At 38.6% G+C, this 15,691-nt stretch overlaps 1 protein-coding gene across 1 annotated transcript; it reads right to left on the reverse strand.

Moving 5' to 3' along the window:
* Window positions 1-9,731: 9,731 nt before the first annotated feature.
* On the reverse strand, window positions 9,732-10,776 carry LOC142837846 (mas-related G-protein coupled receptor member B4-like). The gene has a single exon (XM_075953212.1). The coding sequence runs from the start codon at window positions 10,725-10,727 to the stop codon at window positions 9,732-9,734; it is 996 nt and encodes a 331-aa protein (XP_075809327.1). The 5' UTR covers window positions 10,728-10,776.
* Window positions 10,777-15,691: the final 4,915 nt, after the last annotated feature.

Raw genomic sequence — 15,691 nt, forward strand, 5'->3', positions numbered from 1 at the left:
CGTCTTGCTGCCTGGTGATCCGGATACAGAACTCTCAGCTCCTTCTCCAGCACCATGTCTGCCTGCATGTAGTCATGCTTCCTACCATGGTGAACTGAAAGCCATTCACAAGAAAATGTTTTCCTTTATAAGAGTTGCTGTGGTAATGCTGTCTCTTCACAGCAATAGAAGCCCTAACTAAAACAAGGGCTGATTCCTCTGGGCTTAACTCTGGGAGAAGCTACCTCTCTTACGCTTAGAAGTCATTAGTGGCCCACGATTCTTTGTCTAGTGGTGGAAGTTTGAAATTTCTCCCTTCTGCATTAGCATGTCCACTGATTTTGCCATTGTTCTGGACTTGTTTATGCAACAGTGATGTGGGACTCCCCTCTGTATGCTGTTAATACCATTGGTTAATAAAGAATCTGCCTTGGCCTGTGATAGGATAGAGTAGAACCAGGCAGGGGAAACTAAACTGAATGCTGTAAAAGAGAAGACAGAATCAGAGAGAAGCCATGTATCCCCGCTGGGGACAGACACTGAAACTTTACCCAGTAAGCTACAACCTCATGGTGATACACAGGTTAATGGAGATGGGTTAATTTAAGATATGAGTTAGTCAGAAATATGCTTAAACCATTGACCAAACAGTATTGCAAATAATATGGTTTCCATGTGATTATTTTGTGGGTTGAGCAACCCAGAACAAACAAGTGGCCTCTCACAAAAAATTGGCACACCAACATGATTTGAAACATTTGGAGCTGATACCTGCCACGCACTTTGGGTCCAGATGCTTACATGCCCACTTGGGGTCAGTAGGAAACTAGCTGAGATCATGCCCATGGCTCAGCACTTTCCACCTGGGCAGGCAACAGAATCAGGTCTGCTAGGCATACACAGGTAAGAGAGTATGACAGATTCCCACCACCATACACAGAGATATTTTCAGGTCAAGCAGTGTATTGCATGGCAGATTTAGGTTTTACTCTTATAAAAAGGGTTTATATGCTGCATGGTGCTTCCCAGAGTTGAGGTGGTGAGGTTGTCTCCCAGTGTCAGTCTCAGAGACAGTAAACATGCTTCCTCCATGTTGGACTGGGCAGAACCAAAAAAAAAAAGAAAGAAAGAAAGAAAAAAAGAAAGAAAGAAAAGAAAAACATGTTTCTGGTCAGAAAATAATTATAGATACACAAAAAGGACAGATCCAGACATAAAAGACCTCTAAATGAGATATGGTGTATTTAAAATAATGTACATAGGTTTGCAAGGGAAAAGAAAAAGAGTAAAAAGACAATAAATGTAGTATAGAAGAGTATAGAGAGTCATAGATTAAAGGAGTAAAGATAATAGAGTAAATATTAAACTTGTAGAAAAAGTAATAGAGTAAGAAAAATGAACCAAATAAAGATGGAAAATATACAGAGAGTGTGGATAATGTATATTATTGTGTTTTCTTTGAATTTTTTTTTGATTGTGAAGGAGCTAGATACAGAGAGACATATCATTGTATGGACTGATAAACTAAACCAGTATATATATTTGAAAGGTAGCTTGATTCCAAAATGTGGGTCTAAGGCTTTGTTGCTTTGGAAAAGAGGTTCTGTTTTTTGGTTCCACAGAAGATTAATTCTAGGCTAATGTGGTTTGATGGACCAAGATCCCCCAAAAGGTTGCTGTAAAGACTTACTTTACCCAACAAAAGCAGGAAGCAGTTTGGATACAACTGCTTTATAATTGCTTATAAAAGACAATTATTTATAAATATTTGTTTAAATTTAAACGGGGACATGTTATAGAGATTTACAATGGTATGGATCTTGGTTTATTGATACAAATTTCATATCAATCTTGTTATATGTATATTTCTGCTATTAAGGTATTGTGATTGTGTAGTTCATTTAAAAATGTAATGTATAATTAAGAAATATAGGTTAATAGATAATCATTTATAATAGTCAAGCTTGTAGTCATGTTAGTTAGGTTTTCTAGATATATATATAGAGATATATTTTAGTTAGATAATCTTCAAACCTTTCAAAGACCTATGGAATATGGCATTTAAAATGTTTTAAGAACTTAGGACTTTTCATGATATGAAACACATCTGCTCCTGGCAGCACCAACTACTTGAAGAGGATGATGGGCATTGAAGAGGCTCCTTATGGAGTTTGTTGGCCATTTGGTTAAGAAACTGCTTTTGCCTGTACTGCTTGATGTTATGTAATGTGAGCTGGACATGCAGGATCCACAGAGAGATGGCTGCTGAACTTGCCTAAAGGTGAGATGATCCTTTGGGGTTCCTGCTTCATGAAAGAGTTTGCCAGGCATTCTGCAGGACTCAGAAGAAAGTGACTGACAAATTGCTAATATAGGCTGAACTATGTTTGAAATTTCCTGCTTTGTTGAGAAGTCTTCTGGATACTATGGACTTGTAGGCTGAAGATGGATGCTCCAAGGATACAGAAGAACTTTGGGTGACTGTCCAAACAGTGAGATGTCTCTGTCAATTCTAGAGTTTTGGAATTTGCTTACAATGCACTTGCTATTTACTTGGATAATATTATATCCTTCTGGAGTCTTTGATGGAGTTGAAGAATAGATAGTTATGATTATAGTTTTTCTTAGTTAGAATAGATAGTTATGATAAAAGATAGAGCAGATATAAAATTGTAACTGTAATTCTTGCTTGATAGCTGTTTTGTTATATGTAATTTTACTATGTTAAAGTTAAAACCTTCCTTTTTATTTAAGCAGAAAGGGGAGATGATGTGGGATTCCCCTCTGTATGCTGTGAATACCATTGGTTAATAAAGAATTTGCCTTTGCCTGTGATAGGATAGAGTAGAGCTAGGTGGGGAAAACTAAATTGAATGCTGGGAAAAAGAAGGTGGAGTCAGAGAAAAGCCATGTATCCATGCTAGAGACAGACATCAAAATTTTACCCAGTAAGCCACAGTCTCTTGGTGATACACAGATTAATGGGGGTAATTTAATATATGAGTTAGTCAGAAATATGCTTAAGCTATTGGCCAAATAATATTGCAAATAATATGGTTTCTGTGTGATTATTTTGTGAGCTGACAGCCGGGAACAAACAAGCAGCCTAACACATCACAATTGTTTCTAGGAAAGACAGTTTCATAGCAGACTTCTTAAAATGATAGTTTTTTGTCCCCTCTTTTGGTGGTTTGAATAGGTATAGCCCTCATAGACTCATATGTTTGAATGCTTGGCCTATAAAGTGGCAATATTAGAAGGTGTGGCCTTGTTAGAGTAGGTGTAGTCTTGGTGGAGGAAGTGTGTCACTGTGGAAGTGGGCTTTGAGATCTTATATGTTCAAGCTATACTTGTGTTGGACACACAGTTCACTTCCTGTTGCCTGCAGGTCAAGATGTAGAGCTTTTATCTCCTTCCCAGTATCTTGTCTCCCTGAATGCCACCCAACATGCTGATATTAGACCAAAGCTCTGAACTGTAAGCCAGCCTCAATTAAATATTTTTCTTTATAAGAGTTGCCACAGTCATGGTGTCTATTCACAGCAATAGAAACCCTAATGAAGACATCCCTCTTCCACTATACTCCCCTGAATATCAGAAATGACAGTGCCACAGAATGGCTTCCAGAGACAGAGGCAGGTGTGGCTTGGAATACCCTGCACCTATGTAATGAACTGTGTTTTCTGTAAATGGCAGAGTGTATGAGACAAGCTGTGTTTGCTATCAACAGAAGAGCTAGAGAATGGACCTGCACAAACTTTTTGGAGCTAGAAAACTACACAGTGAGTGAGTCCCAGATGCTGAACGTGAAGCTATATGATTTGTATCTATACTTCCATATTTTTAGTTTATTTTGCTATTTTTTCAATTCTTTCATTTTGAAATAAGATATATATATATATATAGTTTGTTCATTATTTTACAATAACTCAGAATTAAAAGACTTCTGATTTTTCCCCGAATTTTAAAGATTTTTTTCATTTTACATACTAGCCACAGTACTTCTTCCCTCCCCTCCTCCTGCTCCCTCTACCTTCTCCCCTCATTCACTCTCAGAAAGGGTAAGACCTCACACTGGGAGTCAACAAAGTCTAGCATATCAAGTTGAGGCTGCATCTAAGCTGAGCAAGGTATCTATCCATAGGGAATGGGCTTTAAAAAAACCAGTTCATGTGCTATGAATAACTCCTGGTCTCACTGCCAGTGGCTCCCAGACTACCCAAGTCACAGAACTGTCACCCACATTCAGAGGGCCTAGTTTGGTCTTATGTAGGTTCACCAGCTGTCAGTCCAAAATTAGTGAGGTCCCACTAGTTTATGACAGCTGTCTCTGTGGATTTCCCTATCATAATCTTGACATAATTTTCTTCATATAATCCTTCCTCCCTTTCTTTGACTGGACTCCAGGATTTCTGCTCAATGCTTAGCCGTGAATCTCTTTATCTGCTTCCATCAGGTGCTGGATGAAAGTTCTATGATAACAATTAGAGTGGTCATCAATCTGATTACAAAGGAAGGCCAGTTCAGGTACCTTCTCTGCTATCGCTTGGAGTCTTAGTTGGTATCATCCTTGTGGATTCCCAGGAATTTCCCACAGAATTAAGCAGGGAAAACTAAACTGAATGCTGAGAGAAAGAAGGCAGGAGTTAGTGCGAAGTCATATAGTCCCACTGGAGACAAATGCTGGAACTTTACCTGGCAAGCCACAGCCACATGATCCACAGATTAAGAGAAATGGGTTAAATTAAGATGTAAGAGTTAGCCAATAAGAAGCTAGAGCTAATGGGCCAAGCAGTGATTTAATTAATACAGTTTCTGTGTGGTTATGTCGAGTTTGAGCAGCTGCAAACAAACAAGCGGCCTCCTACAACAGGTAGCCATCAATCTGATTACAGGGGAAGGCTAGTTCAGGCAACTTCTTCACTATTGCTTGGAGTCTTAGCTGGTGTCATCCTTGTGGATTCCTGGGCATTTCCCTAGCACCAATTTTCTTTCTAACCCCATAATGATTCCCTCTATCAATAGATTTCTTTCCTTGTTCTCACTCCCCATCTCTCCCCCAACTTAATCGTCCCTTTCCTTCCTGTTTCTTCATATCCTTCTTCCTTCCTTCCTTCCTCTTCCCCCTCCCTTCTTCCCCCTCATATTTCTAATTTACTCAGGTGGTTTTTTTTCTATTTCACTTTCCCTGTGGGCTTTCATGCATATCTTTCTTAAGGTTCTCCTTGTTATCTAGCTTCTCAGGGGTTGTGGGCTCTTCCTTCAGATGGAGACTTCTGTTTTTTAAAAAGTTCTTGTATTTTTAATTGTTTAAAAATTTCAAGAATGTGAGACTTTAAAATTTTGACTGTGTTTTATGTGGTAATATTAAAAGTAGAGTGCAGGGACAAAGAATAGAAAAATCAAGGCTTGAAATGAAATGTTTGTTGTCAAGTTGAGCAGTCCCAATTGAACACTTTATTAGTTTATCTCATGGACTCGTCTCAGAGGGATTGTCTTAATTGTCATTAAGTAGGGTGACTTAGTCTACTTTGGGCATTGCCATTCCCTGGTCTTGTGGTCCTGGAATCTATAAAAATGTTATCTAAATAATTGCCTCTGAGAGGCCAAGTAGGGGCCCCTCAATAGTTTCTTAGTTCCTGCTTGAGTTTTTTTCATGACTTCTCTCAATGGTAGGCTTTGAAAAAGTGTACTTCGATATATATATTTCTGGCTTTTTCCTGTCAAATTTGTTTTCTGTCTTCTATAATGTGAGCTTTCCTCCTCTTCCATACATCCCCAACCTTCATTACAGTCTATATAGATGCATAGATCCATTAAATCATGTATCAAGCCCTCAAACCATAAGCCACAATAATCTGTCTTCTCTTGGTATCACATTCTAATTGAAACAGAGTGACTTGTAGTAGTCAATTTTAGCAAAAGGAAACAAAACACCCTAAATTTGTGTCGTTACCAGATACCCACTTTGAAAAAAAAAGACATTAGATTGAAACAAAATAGTGGACGAAGTCCTCTTTGCCATGAGTAAAAAGAGTTGTATGTTTATTGGAGAATTAGTTTCAGCATTCAGTACATGGGAGACACAGACATGCAATAACAGGTAAATAGATTGTGAAATTGTGACAGTCACACATAGCATGTTATTCCTCAACTGTTAAAAGTGAGGAGTTCTTGTCCATCGTTACAAAATGGATGGAGTTATGTTCAATAGTTAGGCCCTAATGTTTGTATAATCTCTTAAAATAGAACTGCTAGCTGGACAACAAGCATTTAAAGCATAAGCCTATGAAGATTTTTGATACTCTGTCCATATGTATAGACAGACTGCATGATATGATACTGGTTACTAAACCTGTGCTGTAATAGAAAGTGGGAAAACATAAAAAATATGAAGTAACAAATATACAAGGTGAAATAAAGAAAATTTACAGCATAAGATCTCTATGTATTAAGAGTGCACTTCATTCAGGAGTTTTTTCTAAAGCGGCTTTTGGAGCAAAGGAATTTTACATTATATGCATACATACACATATATGCACATATATACACATATACATACATACACACACACACGTATGTAGGCAGAGTCTGCTTATTCGATTCTCTGTCACCTAGACCCAAAATAGTAACACAGAAACTATATTAATTTCAACACTGTTTGGCCAGTAGCTTAGGAGTGTGTCATAGATAGCTCTTATATCTTAAATTAACCCATTTCTATTATTTTATATTTTACCATGAGGTTTGTGGTTTACGGGCATGGTTCCGGAGCATCTATCTTCTTCCGCAGCTACTGCCTGGCTTTACTCTGCTAATCTATTGACCAAAAGCAGCTTCTTTATTAACCAATGGCAATAAAACATATTCATAGCATACAGAGGGGAATTCCACATCATATATATATATATATATATATATATATATATATTCAGTTTCACTCTTAATTTTACATTAAATTAGAAATATGTGTAGTAATGACCTCCAACAGTTATGACTGGAGGAAACAGTGGGAACTCACAGAGGCAAGAAAGTATTTTGTATCTTGATTGGGTTTGGAGTCAAGTAGTTACATTTACCCACGTCGATTTATTGAAATACGCATTTGTTTAATGTATACATAATACTTTTCATTAATTAAACTATAAAGTATCAAATACAGCAACATTTAAAATTGAAATATTATTTCACAAGAAATGTTACATCACTCAAGATAATATTTTCTAGGTTCAGCCCTTTATTGACAAATATCATGATTTCTCTTTGTTTACATACGAGTAGTATTCCATTGTGTATATGTACCACATTTTCATTATCCACTCATCCAGTGGAAGACATTTGGCTTGTTTCCATTTCCTGGACAATGTGAATAAGACATCAGCAGACACTAGTGAACAAGTCTCTGTGGATTAGGATGTTTAGTTATTTGGTCATATGCCAATGAGTAGTATATCTGGGTCATATAGTCGATACAGTTTTAGTCTTTTGAAGATTCTCCATCTTGCTTTCCAGAGCAGCTACACCAGTTCACATTCCTTCCAAAAATGAGTGAGGAGTCCACTTTCTCCACAACCTAGACAACATTTGGTGTCAGAGTTTAAACTGATTTTAAGCATGCTGCTTGGCATGACATGAAATGTCAAAGTTGTTTTAGTTTGCATTTTTCTCATTGCTTAGGATGATAAGGCCTTTTCAAGATTTTATTAGCAATTTTTATTTATTCTCTTGAGAACTCTCTGTGTAGGTCTCAGACCCAGTTTTCAAATGGTGATTTGGTTTTTAGACTCGTAATTTTTAAAATTCTTTATATATTCTGAGTATTAACCCTCTCTCTGGTGTATAACAGACAAAGGTTCTCTCCCATTTTGTGGTTTTTAGGTTTATGAAGACCCATTCATCAATTGCTTGCCTCAATCCTTAGCAAATTGAGTCCTGTCAATAAGGACAAATGCTACACATTCTCTCTCATTGTAATTCCTAGCTCCAAATTCTCAGATGTGCATATACAACAAACCAGAAATGCATAAAGAGACCATATGTTGGGGAGCTTGGGAGGGAATAGCAGTATAGAGATGATATAAGTGGGAAATGGAAAAATGAGGAGGGAATCTGACTGGGGAGGAGGGTGGAAGGTCAAAACAGAAGGAAGAGGAGGGATGGGGACAAATAATAGGAAGGTTGATTTTTAGGCTGTAAGGGTTTGTAATATTTTATATTTCCTTGAAATTATACATAATACTTGATTACATATGTATATCTGTGCACATATTTACATGCATACATATATGTATGTATACACACTATCTATATCTATATCTAATCTATATCTATATCCCTCTATCTCTATCTATGTATATATCTATATCATCTCTCTCTATATATATATTTACATACAGAACCAGTTTCTGGCATGAGAAGCCTCCTTTTGAATGGTTAGTCAGTGTAGTCATTGTGACTCCCAAAATAATATGGATTATACATGTAATCAATGGTCATTTCTTAGTGGATGAGGTTACACCCCTATTGCAGAATGTGCTTCACATTTAGGACAAAGGACTCAGATGATCTGAGCTTGATGTAATTTCTTTCCTGTGGTAAGACTTCCATGGTCCCAGAAAATAATGTACAAATTGCCAAGGGAAGGAAGCAATTAAGCAGTCATACCAAGCTTCAATAGTCATGAATCATTTGAAAAAATGTAAACACTTGAAATTCAAGTCATGGATGCTGTGCACTCCAGGGGATAGCGTAAATCTGTCAGAAATTCAATTCAAGAGGAAATAAGTTCAACAACACTTATTGGAAATTTTTTTCTTGAGGGGTTAGAGAGTCACAGAGAAAGATTCAGGGCAAAGACAAGGGAAGAATATGGAAGGCATGACCAAGGAAAGTTAACCAAGGCTTTAGGAAAGAGTGAAACTGAAGGCAGTCTCTCTCCAACTTTAAGTGTGCTTGGATGTTAATGTATAAAATCTGATCTTATTCTTTCATTGCTAAATATGGTAGATACTTGAAGTTCAAGACTTAAATGGGTGGGCAGAGATTTAGAATAGGCGGTCTTAAAAATGCATGTTTGTTTGCTATATTTATTCTAAAATGTGAGGATATTGAAGGAAACTGGGATTGTGAGAATTTCAATTATTTTCTCTTAACATTTAGAAAACAACTTGTGGAAAATAGGGTCATTTCTATAGAATATAATATTCATTAATATTTCTCATGTTCAATGACCAAAGAAATCCCGACCTTCCCTGTACTGCTTTGGGCCTTCTTTGGAGGGAAGGGTTTTTAAACAGTGGGAGCGATCCTGGCCTCAAGTGATTTGGTTACAAAGATACATAGGCCAAGGAAAATGCTTGTTAAACTCATTCTGTGTTGCACTCAGCAAGTAACTCATTTAGAATTTAATGTTTCTTTTAAAACAGAACACAGAGGCTTTAGGAAGCAAGTTCAGTTACTGCCAAGACATTACCCTAATTCTGTGCTATATTCATCTTAGATTTTGGCATCTAAAAGATACTCAATAAATGTCTGTTCAATTTCAAAAAAAAAGATTACATCACAAGTAGATGCAGTGAGAACATAAAAGAGTTTTAGGATGCTGTAGTCAGTTTCTGTTTAACAAGCCCCATTTCACCTTATTTCTACAAAATGTCCGTTTTCTCAACCAATTGAAGAAGATTTTGAAACTGGCCCATCTAAATAGAGGCCATGTTGATTCTCAAAACAACTGTGTGTGATCAAGGACTCACTCAACTACTACACCAGACTGCTTCCTGTTCTCCAGGATTTCTTGAAGAACTCGTTTCTTCACCTTCTTTCTCAGGAGTGTCCTGCATGGCTCTCTGCAGTAGTACCTTCAGAGTCTGCCTCTGGAACCTGCGGTGCCTAACGGAGCCAATAAGGAAGTAAATGATGGGGTTGGCACAGCTGTTAATGCAGGATAGAAAAGTTGTCATTTCAACAACAAGGCAAAAGAAAACTTCATTGAACTCCTCAATCCAACTTAAGAGGAACAAATAGATACCAAAGGGCAGACCAAAGAATAAGAAGACCAGCACTGTGAAGGTAATGGTCACACACAACCTGGTCACAGGAATTCTTTGTGAGCCACAGAAGATCCTGACCAACAGGGTCAGGCTCGATCCACAAAGAACCACAGATGATACTATAACAAATACAACAGTGATAAAATTATAACTCCTACACAAAGAACGGTTATAATAGTGATTTAGAAGGCCGCAATCATGCCCTAACAGGAGACTCAACAGTAGAGAGAAGGCCCAGAGCAGGGCACATATGACAGCTGATAAGTGTCTTGGTCGCTGACAGTGATACCAGATGGGCCACAAAACAGACAAACAGCGCTCAGCACTGATGGCTGCAATAATACACATACCTGCAAGGTAAACAAAGATGAATGCATTTATGAGGTAGTTGGGAATATTGAAACAGATGACATGGAAATGAAAAAGGATATATCCCAGGGTATGCACAGTCAGAAAGCTGAGGGAGAGGAAGTCAGCCCCAGCCAGGTTGAGGACATAGACAGAGAAGGCATTCCTTTGTATGTGGAAGCTCAGAAGCCACAGCACTATGGCATTTCCTGCCAGCCCAACTACGGCAATGCCAGCTTTAAGAATATTCAGGATAATGGTGATGGAGTCAATACAGGGTAAGTTTTCAGTGCAGTAAGTTTCATTCATTGTTGTGTTGTCCGTGCTCCAGGCTGGGGTGGATGGATCCATACTTGGGAATTTTCCACTAGCGTTCCTGCAAAGTAAATTGAAATATAAACACATGACACGTTCTATCAAGACCACGTGTCTGGGACAGGTTCATAAGGAAGGGGAAACAGGCTTGCAGAGATGAGGCAATTTATCAAAACTCCTAAATTCTAGAATCTTCTTTTAAACCCAGTTTTTACTATTCAGTCTATCTGCAGAGCAATGCCTCTAGTGATATTGGGGTAGCTGATACCAGTATATTTGCTAAGCATCTTATGCTGTGTTAGGAAGAGACGGAATTTCAAAACTAAATTTCTTGCTGTTCCAGGGCTGAGGTTCCTTCTTAGGTGTAGGAATATGGAAGATCCTGGCCAAGCCATAGCTGCACTCAGTCTCTGTAAGGGGTCTATTAAATGGGAAAAATGGAATAATGAAGATTTTCTTATGAAGATCTGTGTGTGAGCAGTCACACTTACTATACTAGAATGGCTAAGCCTTCATTTTACAATATAAAAACTAGAAGGCAGAGAAGCCTTGAAGGACATGAGGCACTCTTCTGTTTGTAATTATGTCACCATCATCCTGTTATCTATAGGGTTACAGTGGAAAGTTAACAACTATGACAAATGAGCAAATGAACCACAGTTTCAAGGGTTATTGAAAATTTGTAGTAAATGTTCTGGCCATTACTTGTATGTCATGCAAAGGCACAGGTCTCTGCCATGAAAAGTGTGGACTGTGCTTCAGAAAAACTGAGAAGAGCTTTGAGGTCTATACATGGACACAAATGCTCTGGAAAAGAGAGCAGCATTGCTGGGCAGGTAGCATCTAAATAGAGCTTCCTTTCCACTCCACTCCTCCATACAGATATCCTTAATAGGCTTCTGTCTCTCACCTCTAAAGCTACACAAACATCTGAAGAAAAGACAGCTTTTCTTTTCCACACTGGCCAGGGCTGCAGAAAGAGGCCTGTTCCTGTGCTTTCAGTAGCTTAGCCTGAACAGTATATGCATAGGCGGCTTTGCATCACAGGATCCTTCTGGATAACTTCTTTTTCTAGACAGGCCTTCATGAAGGAGAAAACATCTGAGAGTGTTGAGACAGAGATCCAGGCTCAGGGAAAGCATCCAGAAGCCATAAAAGCTAACCTCACACTTGGTCTTTGAAGAAAAATATCTGGCAAACTCGATTGTCTTTACCAAGATTCTACCATTCATTCTTGAAGCCTTGATCACCCCATAGGAATACATATTTTTCATTTAGGGGACTATCTGGGGCATCAACTAATCTGGGATTCCCCTCTGTGTGCTGTGAATATCATTGGTTAATAAAGAAGCTGCCTTGGGCCTGTTAATAGGACAGAACTTAGGTAGGTGGGGAAAACTAAACTGAATGCTGGAAGAAAGGAGGTGGAGCCAGAGAGAAGCCATGGAGTCTCTGCCAGAGATATACATGCTGAAACTTTGCTGGTAGGCCACGACCTTGTGGTGATGCACAGATTAATGGATATGGGTTAAATTAAGATGTAAGAATTAGCTAATAAGAAGCTAGAACTAATGGGCCAAGCAATGATTTAATTAATACAGTTTCTGTGTGATTATTTCAGGGATAAGTGGCCAGGGAACAACAAATGGCTCTCTCCTCCTACAATCAACAGCTTAAAATAGGCAGACTGGCACTAGGTAAGCAGCTAGCCCCCCAAAATCGAGTTGGCTGATGATAGTAGCATGACAGTAGTGGGTGCAATTGCTCACCAATGGGCATTTTCCTTCATGATATGGAACCAGGAAGTAAAATGGGATCATTTCAGCTTCAGCTCTCATTGTGACTGGTTTTGCTAGCCAGTGTTTTTCTAGTCAAAGGAAGACAGTGGGGGTCTGGCTCAAGGGGTTTCAGAAGAGAAGAATGTTAATATGTGGTCTAGAAATTATTCTTCGGGTATTTTGGTAAAGAGTATGACTAATTTCTGCCTTTGTCCAAAAAATATGCCCAAGTCTAAATTGAAGAGTTTTTGATTAATAGCATTGACAGAGGAACTCTCAAAACAGCCTTGTATCAACTCTGTCCTGTGGTTATTAGAGTTTACTCTTATGAAAACCTAGAATGAAAAGAAGCAAGCTGAGTAAGAAAACCTACAAAATGTACAATTTGAGGAGAAAAGGGCACCAGAAAGTGGAATGGAGCTAAGTCCTGTGTTCAAGGATATAAAAAAATTAAATACTGATATTAAAAGAAATAATGGATGGGACTGCTAACCTCAGCTAAGTTTCCAACTTGTGAAAAGGAATTAAAGAACCACTTAGATCCAAACATGGTGGTATGTGCCCTTCATCTCAGCATTCGGGAGACAGAGATAGGTGGTTCAAGTTCAGCTTGGTCTACAGATTGAGATTCTGGATAGCCAAGATTAGGCAGTGAAAGAAACTATAAAAGTCAGAAAACTAGTGAAGTTATAATTGAATGAGAGGGTCATGTTATAGCCTAGCAAGCAGTAGAACTTGGTAGCTCTGGCCTTGTGGTTCCATCTTTAGCGTCAAGGATAGAAGAAAGGTTATGGCATCTCCTTTTGCAAAATCAGAAAGTATCTGAGGCCTGGCGTGTGTCAGGGATGTTCTTGAATGGAGGTCAAGAGAGAACATTGTGTAAAGTCATGAATGTGAAACCTGGATTGCTTTGGGGACCCCAAAATGTTGGAGATGCCAGAGTTGTAAGATATCTGCCAAAGAAACCAGCTAATGGGGAACTGAATTAGACCAAGAAAAAGAAGTGTGTTGTAGTCAACAAAGCTGAACAGAGGTGGAGACCTGAAGAGTGTTTTGACATTGAACATGGAGATGAAATTTTTAGAGTTTTCCCAGCTTGTTTTCCACCTTGATTTTGCCCAGTTTTTCCTCACTATGCTCCTTTTCTCCCATTTTGGAATGGTAATGCCTATCATGTACCATTTTATGTTGGAAGTATGAAATCTTCACTTTCATTTTGATTTTACAGGAGTTTTAGTTAAAATATTTTCATGAGTCTTAGAAGAGACTTTGCACTTACGAACAAGTTTGAGACTGTTATAGACTATGGGGACTTCCGAAGTTATACTAAATGCACTTTGCATTATGATAAAGATAATTTGTTGAAGATTCTTTCTCTTTTTACATTTCATAAATTTTAGCTTCTTTGTAAAAATTCAGGTGTTCATAGGTGTGTGAATTATTATCAGGGTCTTCAATCTGATTCCATTGATCTATGTTCCAGTTTTTATGCCAATATAAAACTCTTTTTATTACTATAGCTCTAGTGTAGAGCTTGATGCCTCTGGAAGCTCCTTTATTGTACATTATTGTTTTGGCTATACTAGTTTTTTTTCCCATATGAACTTGGGTATTGTCCTTTCAAGGACTGTGAAAAATTGTGCTGGGATTTTGATGGTGATTGCATTGAATCTCTAGATTGCTTTTAGTAAGATTGCCATTTTTACCATGTTGATCCCTCTTATCCAAGAGCATGGGAGATCGTTCCATTTTTTGATATCTTCTTCAATTTCTTTCACAAGGAATCCATAAATATGACACCAGCTCAGACTCTAAGCAATAGTGGAGAGGATGCCTGAACCGGCCTTCTTCTGTAATCAAATTGATGACTACCTTAATTGTCATCATAGAACCTTCATCCAATAACATATGGAAGCAGATTTAGAGATCCACAGCTAAGCTCTGGGCTGAGCTCCCAGAGTCCAACTGAAGAGAGGGAGGAGTGAAAATATGAGCAAAGGGTCAAGACAATGATGGGGAAACCCATGGAAACAACTGATTAAAGCTAGTGAGAGCTCACTGACTCTGGACTGACAGCTGGGGATCCTGACTAGGACCAAACCAGGCCCTCTGAATGTGGGTGACAGTTGTATGGCTGGGGCAGTTTGTGGGGCCAATGGTAGTGGGATCAGAATTTATTCCTAATGCATAAACTGACTTTTTTTGAGCCCATTCCTTATGGAGGGATACCTTACTCAGTCTAGATACAGGGGTGAGGGTCATAGCCCTGCCTCGGTGTGATGTGACAGACTTTGTTGACTCCCCATGGGAGGCTTTACCCTCTCTGAGGAGTGAATGGTAGGTGGAGTAGGGACCCATCCCTCCCCACACATAAGTGAAAACTGACCCCGAATGCATGAGTGTAGGGGAGCTGGTTCCACCCCTTATGTGAGAGAGTGTTCCCAGAGGCCTGGAATGACCAGCTCAACTACCATCCAGGCCCACAGCTGGACCTGGGATTGTTCTACACTAACATCTACCCCACCTAGGACCTGTTGCAGTCAACTTTGTTGACTCCCCATGGGAAGGCTTATTCTTTCTGATTAGTGGATAGAGGTGGGGTAGAGGGAAAGGTGAAGCAGGAGGAGGTGAGGGAGTGGGAATGAGGGTAGCTATGTAAAATGAGAAAAGATTATACTAAAAAATTCTTAATAAGAAGAGAAAGAAAAACATCCAAATTTAAATTTTAAAGGGTAGAAATTCACTTTACATCTTTTATTTAAAAACCATATAGCCTAGAAATGTCTCAGTGCATCAGATGGTGATGATGGAATGTATTTATATCCTCATCCTCAGAGTGTGTGTGACCTTGACATTGTTTAATCATGAATGAGTGCACACATGCAAATCTTTACAGCATTAGATGATGAATCACATATAAATTAAAAGGGGAATTGTAACAAATTTATTGACCAGCACTGCAAAGTGATAAAGAAATTCTCAATAATCCTAACTCTTTTTGTCAACAGCCCTGAGTTGTCTAATTATTTTTAATGACTCATGCGTGGACAAATCATTGATGTTGCTCATGGGCAGGACATTGTGGTAAAGACCCTACTCAGTTTAGTTAAGCAGCAGGACACACTTAGGTGCACAGCCTAGAGATGGATGTGGTTCTGAGATGACTGCTATGCAGGGGAAGGAGCCAGAAGGAAGGGAAGGTGAAGTCTAAGTACTGTTGCA

The sequence above is a fragment of the Microtus pennsylvanicus genome, chromosome 18 (genome assembly GCF_037038515.1).
Source record: "Microtus pennsylvanicus isolate mMicPen1 chromosome 18, mMicPen1.hap1, whole genome shotgun sequence".
NCBI classification, from domain to species: Eukaryota; Metazoa; Chordata; class Mammalia; order Rodentia; family Cricetidae; genus Microtus; species Microtus pennsylvanicus.